Genomic DNA, 18,635 nt, shown 5'->3' with positions numbered 1-18,635 from the left:
GCGTTCGCATGGGTTTCCTCTGGGTTCTCCGGTTTCCCACCCTAGTTCAAAGACATGCGGTACAGGTAAATTGGATGGGCTAAATTGTCCGTATTGTATAAGTGTGAATGAGTGTGTATGGATGTTTCCCAGAGATGGGTTGCAGCTGGAAGTGCATCCACTGTGTAAAACATTCCGCTGTGGTGACCCCAGATATATAAAGAGACTAAGTAAAATAAATAAAAATGTGTTTAACAGAAGAAAGAAACTCAAACGTGTTTGGAACAAGTGAAGGGAGAGTAGAATGATGACAGAATATTAATTTTTGTGTGAACTACCCCTTTAACTAAACACAACAATTGTAAAACCTACTCATATGGAAATATAATTTTAATGTTTGCCATCATGGCGAGGCAGTGACGCAGTAGGTAGTGCTGTCGCCTCACAGCAAGAAGGTCGCTGGTTTGAACCTCGGCTCACTTGGTGTTTCTGTGTGGAGTTTGCATGTTCTCCCTGCCTTCGCGTGGGTTTCCTCCGGGTGCTGCGGTTTCCCCCACAGTCCAAAGACATGCGTTACAGGTGAATTGGGTAGGCTAAATTGTCCGTATTGTATAAGTGTGAATGAGTGTGTATGGATGTTTCCCAGAGATGGGTTGCTGCTGGAAGGGCATCCGCTGCATAAAAAAAAAAACTTGCTGGATAAGTTGGCAGTTCATTCCGCTGTGGCGACCCTGGATAAATAAAGGGACTAAGCCGACAAGAAAATAAATGAATGAATGAATATTTGTCATCATCTGGTGTCATAGGATTTGTCAGTGTTTTCGTATTCTATTATGAACTATAAATAAAATAGCTGTTGTGTAATACTGAACAGAAAACATGAGTATGTTTTCAAATGCATTTATACCGGTGAAATCTGACTTACTGACTTCTGTTTAAATTTCATATAATGGTTATCTAAGATGTTTTTTTTTGTGTTGCAGGTTTAGTTCGAGCATCCAGTCTTTTCCCCATTCTGAGTACCATCCTGCTTCTTTTGGGAGGAGTTTGTGTTGGGATAGGTCACATTTACAGCAGCAGAAATAACATAACCCTGAGTGCAGGAATCCTTTTTGTATCTGCAGGTAAATTGCAAAAACAGGTTGCCATAAATGCATGAAATACATGTTAAAATTTTGTAATTTGTTCATTTTCAGCATGTGAACTGAAATATATTTGAAGTGATACATATCTCAACCTTATGTCATGCCAATTCGTAACTTTTTGATTCAAAGGATAATTTGTATCAATTTATACGATCTCATTTCTACCTTTTAGAATGATTTGCTTATCTCCCAATGATGGTTGGGTTTAAGGGTGAGGTTTGGTGTCATGCCTTCTTTTAAAAGCCATACATTTTCATTCAACAAAACGTTCGAGGTTACAGAAGTAACCCTTCGTTCCCCGAGGAGGGGAACGAATGTGCTATTAAGTGGATTTAATCTTTGTGAAAATCCACGAATGGGAGGTTTCGGTTCAGAAGCCGCTTGTCTGAAAGAGTATTGAACGGGCCAATGAATGCAATGAATTGGCAGCGTAAGCTTGCACAGGTGCGCTTCATTGCCAATTATCCCAGCATATAAGCACACCTGGAGCGAGCAAACGGCATCCTTTTAAGCTGAAGAGACTTTCAAACAGCTAAGGGACAGTCATTATGGCGATGGAGTATAGCACTTCCGTTCCCCTCCTCGGGGAACAAAGGGTTACTTCTGTAACCTCGAACGTTCCCCTTCAGTTGGGGAACTTCAGTGCTATTAAGTGGATTTGATCTTTGTGAAAATCCATGAATGGGAGAACTATGGAAAGCGCCATAATGACTGCGCCTTACCAACGCCCCCGATGAGGGGATAGTCAAGCAAGCGTGACGCACCCACATCATGGGAGACGCGGTCCTCCAACGTGTCCCTGGCCCTAATTTATCCTACTTCAACAGAAGTCTTACGGATTTAGATTTATTTTTTGGGAAGTCGTGAGCATCTAGATAATTCTAGGAAATACGACAGTACGTTGGGAAGTGTGCAATCCCGATAGGGAGGACGGTGCGGAGGCCATCCGTTACCCAAGGGGGGATAGATGGCAGAATTTACATATGGACTAGCCCTAAAAAGTGGGAGTAGGCATAGCAAAAGAGTGGTTAGCGGAGAGGGAAGACACGGGTCCGCCCAGGGAGGGGGGACTTAACCGTGGCGGAATAAGGATATGGGATCGCCTAGTGGAGATCACGCATAGCAGGCACCTATACCCAAAACGCCGGCTGACCAGTGGGCAGACCTACATTGTAGTGGGCCAGAAAGTGACTCCTCCGCTGAGTCAGTGCTGGGGGCCACGGAGGAATCACCAGTCCTCAATCACCAAGGGTTACCTAATACCCTTGAGGAAACCGGCTCCACTCGCAGATTGTAAAACCTTGCAAATTTGTTGGGTGTCACCCAGCCCGCAGCTCTACAGATGTCTGTTAGAGAGGCGGCGCGTGCGCGCGCTTGAGAGGATGCGAAGCTCCGAGTGGAGTGCACACGCACTCTCGGGGGACGCGGCACACCTCGGCTCTGATAAGCGAGAGATTGGCATCCACAATCCAGTGGGAAAACTTATTTCGGTACGGCACTTCCCTGCTGCCGACCGCCATAACAGACGAAGAGCTGCTCAGATGATCTAAACTCTGAGTGCGGTCCGGATAGTACGCAAAACGCGAACTGGACAATAAAGAATGGGCTGGGTCTGCCTCCTCCGAGGGCAGCGCTTGCAGGCTCACTACCTAGTATTAAAACTGAGTGGTAGGAACCTTGGGCACATATCGCGGGCGGGGTCTCAGGACGTGAGAGAAAGCCAGCCCAATTACAGGCACGAGTCACTGACCGAAAAATGCCTCCGGGTCCCCGACCCTCTAATCGATATCAACTCAACCAGCAGAGCTGTCTTCAGGGACAGAAAGATACTGAGTCGGGGATCGAAGGGATCTGACGTGGCTTGTGTAGCGAGGGCGAGATCATAAGAGGGCATGAGAGGGGGCGGGGTGGATTAATTCGCTTAGCTCCCCTGAGGAACCGAATGATGAGGTTATGCGTTCCCACGGTGCAGCCAGCCACCGCGTCATGAGAGCGGAGATGGCAGCCACATAACCTTGAGTGTGGAAGGCGACAGCCTGCTCTCCAGCTTCTCTCGGCGTAAAGAAAGCACAACGCTGATCTGCCAAATTACGGGGGTCTTCTCTGCGGGAGACACACCGTTCAGTGAATAGACTCAACTTCAGGGCATAGGCGCGCTAGGAGAGGGGGCTCTAGCCCGAGTGACGGTAATAGCCACTGCAATCGGAGGTTACCCAAGTCTTCCTCGCGTCTAAGAAACTCCAAAGATCGGCGAGGGTGCCAGATGGTGCCCTGTCCCTGAGAGAGTAGGTGCTCTCTCGAAGGGAACTGCCAGGGGAGGGCTATCGCGAGGGAGAGCTCTGACATCCAGGTCCGGTTGAGCCAGAGGGGCACAACCAGCAACCTGTTCCTCGTCCTCCCTGACCTTGCACAGTTACTGCACGAGCAGGCTCACTGGGGGAAACACATATTGCGCATGCCCCGAGGCCAGCTGTAAGCCAGTGCATCCGTGCCGAGAGCACTTGGTCAGGGAAAGAACAACTGGCAATGAGCGATCTCGGGGGAAGCAACAGATTGATCTGGGCTTCCCCGAATCGCGCCCATATCAGCTGAACAGACTCAGGGTGGAGTCTCCATTCTCCAGGACCTAAGGCTGCCGTGAGAGCGCATCGGCTGCATGGTTGAGCTTACCTGAATATGAATGGCGTGCAGCGATTTCAGCCGCGGATGACTCCAGAGGAGCAGATGGCGAGCGAGCTGAGACATGCGGCGAGAGCGCATACTCCCCATACGGCTGATATACGTCGCTGCCGCCGCCGTACTGTTCATCCTGATTAGCACGTGTTGCCGCTCCAGCACCGGAAATAAACGGTGGAGAGCGAGGAACACTGCCAACAGCTCCAGGCGATATGCCAATGCAACTGGGCACCTTTCCATAGGTCCGCAGCCAAATGCCCGCAACGCACAGCCCCCCAGCCCGTGTTGGAAGCGTCTGTTGAAACGACAACAAGACTGGACGCCTGTCCTAGAGACACCCAGGCCTGTAGGAACGAGGGTTCGCTCCAAGGGCTGAGGGCGCGGTGACACAGGGCAGTAACAGAGACTCGGTGTGCGCGCGCGTGCCATGCGCGTCTGGGGACTCGATCGTGAAGCCAGTGCTGAAGTGGTCTCATATAGAGTAATCCGAGTGGCATGAAGCGGCTGCGGATGCCATATGCCCCAGGAGCCTTTGAAATAGTTTCAGTGGGACCACTATTTTACTGTCGAGCTCTCTCAGACAGTACAGCATCAGCTGAGCGCGCTCTTTGGAGAGGCGTGCTGCCATGGTGACCGAGTCCAGCTCCAGCCCGAGAGAAGAGATCCTCTGCACGGGTGCGAGTTTGCTCTTTTCTCGGTTGACCTGAAACCCCAACAGGTGGAAGTGCCGGAGCACTTTGTCTCTGTGCATAATCAATTGCTCCAAAGAGGGCAAAAATCAGCCAGTCGTCAAGAAAATTGAGTATGCAGATGCCCGCGAGCCGAAGGGGCGCTAAGGCACCCTCCGCGGGCTTGGTGAGGACCTACGGAGACAGAGAGAGCCCGAAGGGGAGGGCTTTGTATTGCCAAGCTCGACCTTCAAACGCAAACCGCAGAAACTGACGGTGGCGAGGAAGAGTGGAGACATGGAAATACGCGTCCATCAGGTCTAATGCTGCAGACCAACCCAGAGGACGAATGCACCGGAGGATGCGCTTCTGCGTGAGCATTCTGAACTGCAGCTTGTGCAGACAGCAGTTCAAAACGCGCAGATCTAGGATTGGCCGTGACCCACCACTCTTTTGGGCACGATGAAGTGTGGGCTGTAAAACCCGCTCTCCATCTCGGCTGGAGGGAGCGGCTCGATTGCATCCTTCGCCAAGAGGACAGCAATCTCCTCTCGCAAGACAGGGGCGGATTGTGCGTATGAGCCACCTCAAAGAGCTGGCCCGCGCTAACCAGGCAGGCAGAGCTCTCGCTAATGGACTCATCGTACCAGCAGTTGGGCAGCGCGGAGTGGGTGTGCTGATCCAGGAAGCGCACGGGTCCCACTGAAAAGCTGGAGGTGAGATATTTGCTCTCACTCCGCACCCGAGCTCTGGAGGGGAGGCTCGAGGGGTGGGAGAAAGGAGACCGTCCTCCCAGTGCTCGTCACCCACTGGCGAAAGCATAAGCTAGAAAGCATAAGCTTGAAAGCATAGCGTCCCAGACTGGCAGATTTCGGGCTGTCACATCTGGGGAAGTGGAAAAGTGCTCTTTCATGATGTTTTCATGGCAGTAAAAAGTGCCGTTGGAAATGGGGCCCCGCCCTCCAGCGGGGAAAGTGCAAGTTCTCTCTTCTCCAGATGGCCTGTCCCAGGGACGCTTCGTGGTCCGTTGCCGGACTTAGCGGCGTTCTGGGCAGTGGGGGCTGCCTGCTTCCGAGGTGCCCGACGCGCTCGCTTTGCCAGAGGCGTGTGGGGGGGCAGAGCAGCTCTCGTAGGCGGGCGCCTTCGGCGAGGAGCAGGTATGAATGGCACGGCGGGCGGAGCAGGCTACGGACCGCCGATAAGACATCACCCATCAACTGCTCTCTCACCGCCTTGAATTCCTGGGTGAATTCACAGACGGTGTCGCCGAACATGGCTTGGGATATGGGGAAGTCAAGAAAGCGGACTTTGTCGACTTTGCGCATATCAGCCAGGGGTGGCGCTCCTGGATCACTAATGTGGACATCGACCTCCCCAACGCACACGCAGCGGACTCAGTAGTCCGAAGAGCTAAGTCGGCGGCGGTGCAGAGCTCGTAAGCCTGGGTTGGACCCACCCTCGTGCAGCTCGGCCAGCGCCTGCGCTTGGTAGCGCTGGTAGGTGGCTATCGCATGCAAGGCGGAAGCAGCCTGGCCCACAGCTATGTAAGTTCTAGCTCCGAGGGAGGCAGATAAATTACAGGCTTTGGATGGGGGACGAGGCGGACCCCGCCAAGAAGAGGCGCCGCGCGGATTGACCGCCATCGCGCACTCAACCTGAGGAATCGCCACATACCCCCTGGCTGTTCCACCGTCAAGAGTGGTGAGGGTGGAGGTACACGCAGCACGAGCAGAGAAAAGTGCTCTTCAAGACCGCGCGAGCCTACTGTGCACCTCCGGGAAAAAGGGAATGCCCCTCTAGTCGGTCCAGGGGGATAAACCATCTCCAACCCACGGCCGAAGCAGCCCGGGAAAGCACGGCTAACATGTCCATTTCAGAATCCGTAGTGACAGTGCTCACCTGCCCGGAGGGGGCGAGCGGGTCTGGATCATCATCGGACAATGAAAGCCCACCCTCCGATGCCGCGGTGGACGTCTGGTGTCCGGTGTCATCGGGCGTAAGGGCTACCATCTGTTAGACGGATCGCTTCCCCCGCCCGCAGCTTGGATGGAGCGCTTAGAGGAGTGGGAGGTCTGCGGGTCCGTGGGCGACGGATTATCTCTCGCTGAAACCCTCAGATCTGCCCGTGTGCGCTGCGGAGCAGGGGACAACTGGGGTGGTTCGCCCATTTGCAAAGGCTAGCCGCGATCTTTACTGCGCAACAGTCATGGCATCGCAATGACGACATGAACTGCCCGCGAGCAGCGCATTAACATGCTGGACCCCCCAGGCATGCAACGCAGTGCCTGTGCCCATCATCCGAGGACAGGAGACCACCGTATCCAGAAACTCACAGTCGGAGCGCCGTCCTGAAAAGGACTTGCTGCACGACTGTGTTGTTCTTTCTGTGAAGTTTGCAACTTTATACGCACCGCTCTGGAGGACCGGACCCAAAGAACGCCAGGCAAGGGAGAAACCCAGCTCGACCGTCTGCCGCTGTGTGTACACACTCTGGACCGGGAGAATGCTCTCGTTTGCTCACAATCGCTGGTCTCAGCAGGAGGAACCCTCATCGACTCGATCAGAAAGTCTCTTCAGCTTAAAAGGATGGCGTTTGCTCGCTCCAGGTGTGCTTATATGCTGGGATAATTGGCAATGAAGCGCACCTGTGCAAGCTTATGCTGCCAATTCATTGCATTCATTGGCCCTTTCAATACTCTTTCAGACAAGCGGCTTCTGAACCGAAACCTCCCATTCGTGGATTTTCACAGAGATCAAATCCACTTAATAGCACTGAAGTTCCCCAACCGAAGGGGAACTAGTATGAATTTGTTTGAATTAGCCACTAAACTGAAAAAATGTAAAACAGTTATGTTTCCTTGTGAGATCAGGCTTCATATCAATAACATGCATTTCTCAGCTTGCTTGATAAAGGCTACTTCACTAATTTGGTAAATTTTGAATAACCGTTTACTCATTTTTTAACATTGTTTTTAAGACAGAACTGCTGCAATTTGGAAATGGAAAAAAACATTTTATGACTTGTTAAATGTTATGACTTTTTCAGGTGATGAATAGAATGTGGATAATCTGACTAGAAGCTTATTTTTCTCTTTTAACCAGGTCTCAGCAATATTATTGGCATCATCGTCTACATCTCCAGTAATGCTGGAGACCCTGGTGACAAGAAAGGAGAAGATAAGAAAAACCTATACAGCTATGGGTGGTCCTTCTACTCAGGTGTACTCTCCTTTATTCTAGCTGAGACCATTGCTGTGTTGGCAGTTAACATCTACATTGAAAAGAACAAAGAGGTTCATTTCAAGCACTTTGTGTTTAATAAAACTACCCCTTCCCCCTCATCCTCAATTTACACAACTATCCCAAGCTATCATTACAAACAACAACGGTCCCATTCCTGTTCTCAATCCAGAGATCCATTTAAAAACACCTCCTCTGTCACACACGGTGTCATCAGCTCTTCTCTGCCTTTGGTGGATATTTCAATGTATGCGTTAGGGGGAGAACATCCACTGCTGGTAGGTGGTCAGGTGTCCTATAATACTGATCTTGAGCACCACAACTTCAGGAAAGTCCACAATCACATCCCAAAAGATGTGAAAGACAATTTGAATCGTAGGATTACTCCTGTTTAGAGGTGTAGTTGTTTGATCCATTTAATATTATTTACAGATTTTGTCAATCACTTTGGCTCACCCCCCTCCCTTCCCCTAAAAAAAGAGTAAAGCTGCGGTCACATTAGAGTTTGAGCATGCGATATTCTGTCGTGTGGCGCTGCAAAAACGGGCGAGATTAAACAAGCTTATTAGACATTTTAAAAAGCAAGCGATTGCTCCATGTTTTAAATTCTGTCCAGAGAGGTCATGTTTTGATCCTCGATTGGTCTCACGCAGTCAAATGATGCGATTTTGCAGGTTAGAGTTCACCAAGCTTGAACTTTGCACCGCAGCAACCTTCGAATCTTGACACATGACCTTACGATTCTGGTATGACGCAATCGTGTGTGTATGAATGGAAGTCTATGGGAGGAAATGCCCAGTGTGACCGCAGCTTAAGTTTAGATCTGCAAACAATTAGTTACAATAACCAACATAACTGTTATGATGGACTGAAAATGTACTTAAATTGTTGTATGTGATATATTGTTAATTGCAGTGGTAGTTCCCCCAGACCTGACGAATTCAGTTCCAACCCTGTTCCAACCCTGTACAATTGGATTGAATGCCAACAAGACAGGAGTTTACTATCCATTAAACATTTTTAAAGGAACTTGAAACTTAAAAACTACTACTTCTGGCCATGCATAAAGCTTATGCCATTATTAATATCTGTCACATATGGTTAAATTGCTCATGTGGTCCCTAATGTGACATGGATGACTTGCACAAGGTCCCTAGATGCTTAATATTTATCTGCAGTATAAGCATTTATCTAATGAAGCAAAACTTTACTGTTTTACACATTCTATCCTTACAATACACCACCCATAAGATGTGGTCAAGGACAGAAATCTCTGAATATTTGAATGTTTTTTTTTTCTGGTGATCTTTAAAATCACAACTTTATAATGGTAGAATAATATTATGTATAAACAGCAGAAACATCAAAAAGAATTAATAATCACTGTGGTTATAATTAATAGAATGTTTCCATTTTACCAACCATTTTCCAAAGGTGCTGTATGTAAATTTTTGACTCTTCTAAAGCATTAAAATACCACAATACGTTTGCAGATATTTAAGAAACATGCCAAGTGAACATTCTTGTTTTTCTGAAAAACAATGCTGAAGTCAGATATTCTACTTTGAAAGTGTGTTTTCCTTGCCAGAACACTCTCTTTGTTTGGTTCTTTTAACCTGCCCAATGGTAGTTTAGCCATACCTGCCAACACTCCCGTTTTTTTCGGTAGTCTCCCCTCTTTCAGTCCCATTCCTAGTTTTGTTCTGTTTCCCAGAAAACTCACATAATTTCAGCTCCCACCCCCCCCACACACCCAAATTGCCGACCTTGGTATAATATCTGATCGCATGGGCTGCCTGAAATCTGGTGCATAGTACAAACCAGGGACCCCAGCACATGCAACACCAGCCACCCATCCCACCCCACTGTTGACAGGTATGAGTTTAGCCAATTATATTTCAGTACCCCAGGTTGCCTTTGTGTAAAACAGCGCATTTATTCAGAAAGGCTCTCAAAGCATATGCGTCTGTGACAGAGATATGGAAGACAGTTACAGACTCCAAATGAGATGCAGATTCAGAGTTCCACATGAGGTTATTAATTAGCAAATAACATAAATATTATGAATGTAAACATTAGGTGAGCAGCTTATATTGTAACTCTGTGTCCTAACAACATGCTACGTAATGAGATTTGCAGTGATAAGCAGTTTGGCTGTTTGCACCAGATGAAACACTACAGAAACTGATATACAGCCATTCAAAAGCACAGAATATGCACTCACTCATGAAATGGTGAGGTTTATAATCTAATTAATACATATTAAACATTTTAACATTATTAAATGTTGATTTTGAGTTACAGTTCTAAAGTTCAATTTCAAGCGGTTTATTTTATTTTCAAGATCTGTGATGAATTTTTTGCTGCTACTTTCAGTAGTATGACAATAAATGTCATGTAAACTGGCATTCAAACTCACATTATAAGCATTTAACAGTGAATAAGGCACATGAGGTGGACCTGAGGTAATCATTGTCATAGTTTTCTGTTGTTTAGTTGCAAGAAATAAAAGCAGTTTCTAAAATATAAATTTCAGGTGTTGGTTACAACAAAAACTTTTAATATGGAAAATATTTGTTCTATCGCATGTGATTGCTTTTATTTAGAAGACAATTTAAATTAGCTTTATTGGTCTTTAATCTGGCAACCTTCTCTTGCGTTTGTTTTGATCCAGGATACCTGGATACCTAGTTGAACCAATGGGTGTCAAACTTACATACTGCACCTTTAAAGCAACACTGTGAGACTTGTATTTACTATGCTGATGGAGTTTTATGAAGATGGAGAGTTCTTGGTTACTTTCACATATTTACATAGAACCTGTCATTATGATGGAAACATGAACTATTGAGGTTTGTGCCAATGTGCCTTCTAATGTGATGCACCCCAGATTTGAATGAGGCAGTGCAAGACTTTAAGTAGCAATTAAATCCCAGGCTGTTTATCACAAAGTCACTTTACTTCAGAACCTCTGAATAATATGCACAAATGATATGGACTATTTTTGTGTTCTTTCTGTGTCAGGTTTGTTGTGTTTTTGTGTCCCAAAGACTATTTTCATAGACATCTGATTTGTACTGTTTTCCTCCTTTTAATTGAGTAACTGATATTCCTTTGTTTCGTTTTAGGCTTGTGATTCCTGTATCACATTGTCCTTTCCCTCAATAAAGGTTGTATCTAGATCTGATCTATTGTCTCATGTTTGTTTGTGTGTCAATTGGATCTTGTTGGGTAAAATAATCATATTATAATCATATACATATGAAAACATTGAATGCTTTTAGAGTTTCATGAGACTAAATACCATGCAGGATTTTTATTTTTGAAAAATCTACACTGTTCGAACATACAATTCACTAGAATGTACTAGCAAAACTCATGGTGCTTACACTTACCTCAAATCATTCAGGCAGTCCTTCATAATTGCAGGCATAACTCTTTACCACCTGTCTGCCTTGTCTTGAACAGACTACTTAGCCCCTATTCTCACTCCTGTCAATACCTGTAAACCTACCTTCAATCCAGCGATCTCCCTTGTGAATCCAGCAAAGCTCCCTGTCACCAGTCTCCAAGTTCTTTGCAACCTGTTATTATTCAGTGTTAAATGTACTCCTGGAATAATTTACCTGTATTGTAATGGCTTTTTTAAAATTCTTATTTCTCTTTGTGTATATGTCCTACTCCCTGGTAAAGACATATATTTAATCATCACATCAACCTTCTCACAGTATTCATGCATTTTCACCAATATTTATCTTGGTTTGGTCTTTAACCTTAAAGAAGCTCTGACCTGACCTACGCCTACATCTCACCTATAGAAAGACATTGTGGATTCACTTTATATTGCACTATCCACATCTAGTAGCACCTCTTGAACAGAAAACACTTTCATGCATACCAGCACTAGTTCTCCTTCTGAAATCACTAATCCCATAGTCAATCCAGTGCCCTACAATGTTTCTGAGGAAGACTGTTATAGATTTAGCTTCAAAGTTTGGTTGCCCTTTAAATCCAGCTGTATCATGTGCTCACCGAGAGATCAAAAACATTCTGTATTTCATAGTGCTTTCTGAACAAGCACTTTAATGGGGAGAAACTATACGGCAGCACGGTTGGCTGGCCACTTGATATCTTGATAGCTTAGTGGACCATCCAACAGTTGGTGGCACCTCAACATGTGAACATGTGCAACATTGATGTCTAGACATGAATTCTGTTTTTGACTGTTTTGAAGTTATCCTATGGCAGCGGTCACCAATGTCGTTCCATGCCCTGCAGGGTTTAGCTCCAACTTGTCTCAACACACTTGCCGTTTCAAGTATACCTAGTAAGACCTTGATTAGCTTGTTCAGGTGTGTTTGATTAGGGTTTGAGTTAAAATCTGCAGGACACCAGACCTCCAGGAACAAGTTTTGTGATCCCTGTCCTATAGAATCATTCAGGCTCAAGGAAAGGAAAATCTGTTTACCACTTATTGCTAAGGACTTGAAGGAACATTAAGGCTGCAACACTTGCTTATGATGACTCCATGGTGATTTATCCAACTTTCTATCAGAGGGTCTCATGGGGTGTTTCTCAATATGCGTTCTTCAGCAGTCTTGCGTCCTCGTGCAACGTCATCATCAGCTGCCTAAGTTCAGTTCCAATACTCAAGACAGCAAGTACGGAGGACGCGTGAAACTTCCAGGATGTGATCTTGATATTGAGGACTCACTGATGCAGACTTGAGCACCGAACTCGCTCTGGAAGTCCCAGAAGTCATTGTGACTGGAGGTGGGAAGCGCAGCATTTTATTTAAATTTATTATTAAAGTTCAGAGATATCATTTATTTACCTCAGGAGTTTCCCTAAATGAAACGGTGAAAGTAAACATAATCAGCTGCCTAAGTTCAGTTCCAATACTCAAGACAGCAAGTACGGAGGACGCGTGAAACTTCCAGGATGTGATCTTGATATCGAGGATGCACTGATGCAGACTTGAGCACCGAACTCGCTCTGGAAGTCCCAGAAGTCATTGAAAGTCAAATTTGAATAAATTTGAATACTTTTTTTTTTACAGCAGCATAGGTTCAGTCTTTACTCATGCCATTGGATTATGTGGTACCTTACACACTTAACTCCTTGCCTAGGGGGGATGTCCTAAAGTGGGGTTACCAATGCTTGCCAGATGGTTTTTATAATATTCCAAGACATGTCAAATATCAGAAAAAAACAACAATTGCCATTAAATCTACTTCCATTGATATCCCAGCCTATTATTTCCACTATCAGTACATGTTCAACTCAAAGTCTATTCATCAACTGCTGACAAAGCATGGGGCTATGCTACCATCTGGGAAGTAAAGTGGATATATCCACCCCTCTTCCATTCTAGACCACAGTAGGTCATGGAATAGAGCAGCTTTTCATTTGTGACGAACGCCTTGGGTTGATTACATTGTACTCAAAAACATATTAGTTAAGTGCAGATATTTACTTAACCAAAGTGCAGATACTCTAGAACTGTAGAGCTAACAAATTCAGGCCCACTAAATGGAATATCCCAGAAATGGGCGAACTTGACAAACACACCTGCCTGTAGTTTTCTAGTGTTCTCGAAGATACTGATTAGTTTGTTCAGGTGTGTTTGATTAGTGTTGGAGCAAAACTATGCAGGGACACCGGCTCTAGTTAGGATTAAGTATGCCCATCCCTGGTATAACCTCATTTGGATATTTACCTGCAAGACTTACTTCTGTGGACTGTGATATATCTCAATGCCTCCAGTGGTATCCCTTGGATCCAGCCATCACTGTGTCTCCATGTTCCTCATTGTCAGTTATTTTACAGTGTCAGCTTTATTCACCTATAAACCTATTTAACTGTAGCGCTGCAGTGGTGCATGCTTCTATCTCTACCTCTAAGTGTATGTGTGTAATTCATGCTCCAACTTCTGACAGCATTTATCCCTAATCCCATACTACGTGGTCATTTGTAATGGTAAGTATGACTGGAGACACAGAGTACAGTTCAAATCAAACAGGCATATTTATAGAACAAATGCATATCAGCACAGAGAACTGATGGATAGCATTGTGTCAGGGCTCTGTCACTTCTTTCTTGTTCCTGTATTGGTGACAGAATCTGAACACTGGTCCTATGCAGATTTGAGTATAGTGCTCAGCTCAAGTTCACTTGGGTTGTGCACTCATTTCTTGTGTATTTAGTCTTTGTATTGAAAGTGTGGTCTTAGGCTGCATTCCGACCTACCAGCATACACTACCAAGCAAACCAGTCATGTTCTCATCCATATGTTTGTCATTTATCAATTTGTCTTGTTTGTTCTCTGCACTTTTGTCAAATTTGCTCCGGTATTGGCACCAAGGCTTATACGTCTGCATATGTGAGCATACATGAGATGTTCTTCACTTGTCATGCTCTTGCGTCTTGTGTTGGCATTGTTTGTTACATGTGCCCGTTTAATGAGTGTTCTTAGTGGGTATGTGTTCTCTTGTCGCATTTGGGCCTGAGCACGTTTACGCTGTTCGGTAAGTGCTCTCGCTCACCACAGTGGAGAATTCTTTAGGTATATCGTTTTAGTCATCTGTGATGCAGTGACACGCTGTCAAATATTTAACTAAACATATCAGCCCCTTTTGACATGCGTAAATGATCATTAAGTCCTTGTGTTGGAGGTATTATGAGGTTTGCTAAAGGTGCAGCTGTCGTGCAGTTAGGGATTTGCATCTTTAATAATCTGTGATAGTTTGTGTACATTAAACAGTAAGAATGATTAATAAATCCATATGAAACAGTCCCATAAAAGTTACATCTCGTCTTCAGTTTCGTGTTTTAAACTCACACTACAAGTGTACCGCGCCAAAGTCCAAGTGAACCGCATTCTGGCATATCTCTTCCAACCGGACCAGGGCCAGCCAACTAAACCATGCGTGAGCCTGATTCAGAGCACTTACACTTCTCAAAAAAACTGGGAAATGGGCCTGGGCACGGTTTGGATAGCATAGAGTGAGTACGCCCTTAATCAGGTGTTGAAACATGAGGGCAGCTCAGAACATTGCATCTACTCCTGCATCACTGGAGCCAGTTACGGAGGCACGCTCAGGCACGTTTTGCACTCACACACAAGCATACTGCACCAAAGCCCAAGTGAACCGCGGTCTGGCACACCTCTTCCAACTGTGCCTGGGCTGGCTAAGTGAACCGTGCCTGAGCCCGATTCAGAACACTCACACTTCTCAAACGATTCAGGAAATGGGCATGGTATGGATAGCATAGAGTGAGTACGCCCTAAGGCCACTTTGGTCCACCCAGAGATCTGCTTCTGAGGATCCAGCAGTGCAGTATCCACAGAAGTATGCTTTTTTCTATCACCTTGTTTATGGAAGTAGAGGAAGAAAAAGGGTTATTGTGTCACATTGTCTTCAGCCACAGAATCACTTTGTCACTTTGGTCTTGTTTATACTTGTCTTGGTGACAGAGTCTAGACCCTGTTCCAGCTCGGTCTTGAATATAGTGATTAGCTAGAGATCACTTCTTAGTTTCTGCTCTAATTTGTCTTTGTACTGAACATGCCATCTCTGGCTAGCTTGAGCCATGCCTGTTCTCTTGTATTTTGTTTGGAAGATGTGTCACTAGCAATGTGCTCATTTAGTTTATGATCACTTTCAGTTGTGGCTCTTCTGTCAAGTGCTAAGTGTTTGGTGTCTGGTCTGTTCTGCCTTGTTTTTCCTTGTCCTGCCAGACATTTTTTTTCCACATAAAGTGGTTTTTGCTTGTTTATTTTTCTTTATTTAAATAATAACTAATTTTCTAAACTGGAGATCTCAGTGGCTGGAGACAGTTGAGAGAGTCATTTATTGTAGTGGAGACCAGACAATCTCAACCAGGTTACTACCACAAGCTCAACTGAATCTAGTAATCAACTTGACCTTATCCACACAAGACATTGCATTTCTGAAAAAAGTAACTGTCAAACCTTTGCACATTTCAGATAACTACAGCATTACATTCGACTTACTGCTTCCTACAACCACACCGCCACTCTCCCAATCTTTTAGATGCAATTCATGGTCTCTGTTCTTTACCCATTTCTCATCCATTGTTAAATCCTCACTTTCCTCACACACTCAATTCTCACTTTGGAAACTTTTAAAAAAGTAGAAACTTAGAAGTTTAGAAACTTTCTTCTCCAATTTAACATACTGCCTAAATCTGTCCTCTCCACCAGGCCAGTGCACACTACACCCTCTAATCCCTGGCTGTATAATGTTCTCAGAGAATAACGGACAGCACTCAGGGTAACAGAATGAGCATGGTGCAAAATAAAAGCTCCCGCTGACCTTAGCAGGTACCCCATCCAAGCTTACATAATTTGCCTCCAATCAGCAAAAGACACCTGCAAAATATTCCAGACATTTAATACCCTGCTCTGTTCTTCTCCACCACCTCCTTATCAGCTAATTATTTGGCCTTCTTTTACAAAAACAAAAACTTAAATTAGCAGTCTCCTCTACATGTTTAACATAAGTCTCTATCCAACAACACCCTCTGAAAAAAAATCACACTCCTCCTTTTCCCTTACTACAGAAGAAGTATTTAAACTTCTCTCTGCCCATTTCACAACTCTCCCTTTGGAAACCATCGTGTCACACATCCTGCAAGACATTTTTCCGGCCATACTGCTGACTTGCTGACACACATTCTTAACATTTCACTCCACACTGGCACATTGCCAACTACTTTTAAGCAGGTCTGGGTAAATCCGCTGCTCCAAAAAAATAAATAAATAAAATCACTCAACACTTCAATGGTTGAAAAATCACAGACTGGTCTCTCTCCTTCCTTTTATTGCCAAAACACTAAAAAGGTTTGTTTTTAACCCAAATTTCAACATTTTTAACACACAATAACCTGCTGAAGGCAAACAAATCAGGCTTCAAATGTGGACATTCCACAAAGATTGCACTACCCTGTCACTGAATCCCTGCTAATTGCCAAAGCAAGATACTTTAAATGTTTAGATATATGAAACCTAATCTGGTTTTACTGGACCTGTATAATGCTTTTGATATGGTGAATCATTAAATTCTTCTGTCCACATTTTCCTCAATGGGCATCACTGGAATTCCACTCTGCTGTTTGGAGTCTTACCTTCAGGGTTGCCTGGAAAGGAGCTCATCAGTGGGTCACAGGAGTACCTCAGGGACCCATTTCTTGGTCCCCTTCTGTATTCTATTTACACCACATCACCAAGAACCATCTTTAAAGGATATCTTAGATTGAATGAAAGACTATCATCTAGAGCTTAATCTGGCAAAAACAGAACTTGTTTCTCTAAGTCACTTTTCAAACTTTTTTCACTCAATGTCCCTAACTGGTGGAATTATCTTCCCATTCTCTCTTGGACTGCTGATTCATTAGTGTCATTCAAATGACAACTAAAAAAACGCACTCTTCCACAGTTACCTTATCATAAAAAAAAAAAAAACACTCTTAGGCCTTACTCTAGTTCTAAATGATCTGAGCACAAACACATTTTATAATTATCACTTTTTGTGCATATTGTCTCTTCTTGTTGAATTGGTTAATGCCTCCTCGTTTGTAAATTGTTTTAGACAAAAACTAATGACTAACTGACTTAATGTAAATGTAATGCTGCTCTATTTATGTGTGAATATCACGATTTATTCGCGTGCTATTAGTCGTGTAAACATTTTGAGTTTACTCGCTTCATTTGCACATCAATATGGCTTCATTCAGTGTCAGCAGGAGAATTTCCCCCCAGAACACCAACAACAGACACTATGGCTTCTATTTTGACAATTCATGCACAAAGTCCAAAGCACAGGGCGCAAAAGCATTAAGGGCGTGTCAGAATCCACTTTTGCTATTTTAAAGACGAAAAAATCCGCTTTGCGTTGTGGCACATGGTCTTAGAGGGTTGAGCTTATTCTTTTAATGAGTTATAGGTGTGTTTTGAGAATAAAGCAGTCAGGGTCTTATCTCCCATTCCCTTTTAGAGCCAGTTGCGTCGCGCCATAGCGCATTTGCTATTTACATGACAGATTTTGTAAGTGGAAAAACTTATTGCTTCACTAGAGAGAAATCAGTTAAACAGCGCATCTACAGTGTGAGAATGAGAGATGAGCCTCTTTATTTTTTACTTTTACCTTCACTTTCACTCTCGTGCATTGACATCCATTAGCCTATACATAGTTAATTTAATTTGTTAAGCGCGAAGATTTGTGTCAAAACTATTTCTAAATTCAGTTTTCATTTCCAGCAAATGAATAAATGAACAGTAATAATGAAGTGTGTTAACAAATTGAGTTAAATCCAAACACACATGCTGCGCCCCAAATGGTCTAAAACCTGACAGGTGGACAAATCTAAGCTTGTTTTTAATAAAACAAATATAAATATGCATATAATAAATAAAACTACTACTACTAACAATATAATACAAGAGCAAATTGTTATGAATAAACTGAAAAAGCCCCTCGAGATGAAGAAGGCATAAAAGTATGGTTTTTATGTTTATGTAGGCTAAAAGAATATAATTTTTGTAACATTTTAGTCTTTTAATTCTTTTTTATTTGTTAAGATATTTGCGTATTGCTGTACACCCTTTGTGTATTAGGCAATGTGTAAGCGTGGCACAACAAATAACGTGCTCTGCGCTGGACTTTAGACCTGCTTTGATCTAGTCTACTGAATAGTCTATTATAGTACCTCAAAATAGCAATGCACTTTAACACACCTCCTTTTTAGACCAGAATGCCTATGGGCGCACATATGAGTGCAAATGCATTTGCGATTTAAAAGCATGGTGCAAAACGTCAAAATGACTCTTTCGCCAAGCTGAAACTAGCAAACAACGATTGCGTTGCGCCTTGCGTCAGGTGTATGATAGGGGCCCAATGTCTTA

The 18,635-nt window shown here is 44.3% G+C and overlaps 1 protein-coding gene and 1 long non-coding RNA gene across 3 annotated transcripts in view; one reads left to right on the top strand and one right to left on the bottom strand.

Annotated features, from left to right (window-relative positions):
- cacng4a (calcium voltage-gated channel auxiliary subunit gamma 4a) overlaps positions 1–10,895 on the top strand; it is a 13,934-nt gene extending 3,039 nt beyond the window's left edge. Inside the window, exons 3-5 of one of the 2 annotated variants that reach the window (XR_015493487.1) lie at positions 963–1,103; positions 7,571–9,440; positions 9,584–10,895. Coding sequence is in view for 1 of the 2 variants with exons in the window: in XM_087257099.1 (XP_087113225.1) it covers positions 963–1,103; positions 7,571–8,103 (674 nt within the window). In the remaining variant the exon portion in view is untranslated. Of the gene's footprint in view, positions 1–962; positions 1,104–7,570 lie in introns of both variants that reach the window. The other variant, XM_087257099.1, reaches the window with a different exon arrangement.
- The window catches only part of LOC147843476 (uncharacterized), a 756,120-nt gene that overhangs the window by 268,201 nt on the left and 469,284 nt on the right, over positions 1–18,635 (bottom strand). The gene's annotated exons all lie outside the window — the stretch shown is intronic.

This window comes from Danio rerio, chromosome 6 (genome assembly GCF_052040795.2).
Source record: "Danio rerio strain M-AB ecotype USA chromosome 6, GRCz13ab, whole genome shotgun sequence".
In the NCBI taxonomy this organism is placed as follows: Eukaryota; Metazoa; Chordata; class Actinopteri; order Cypriniformes; family Danionidae; genus Danio; species Danio rerio.
This window is presented reverse-complemented; position numbering and strand designations above follow the sequence as displayed.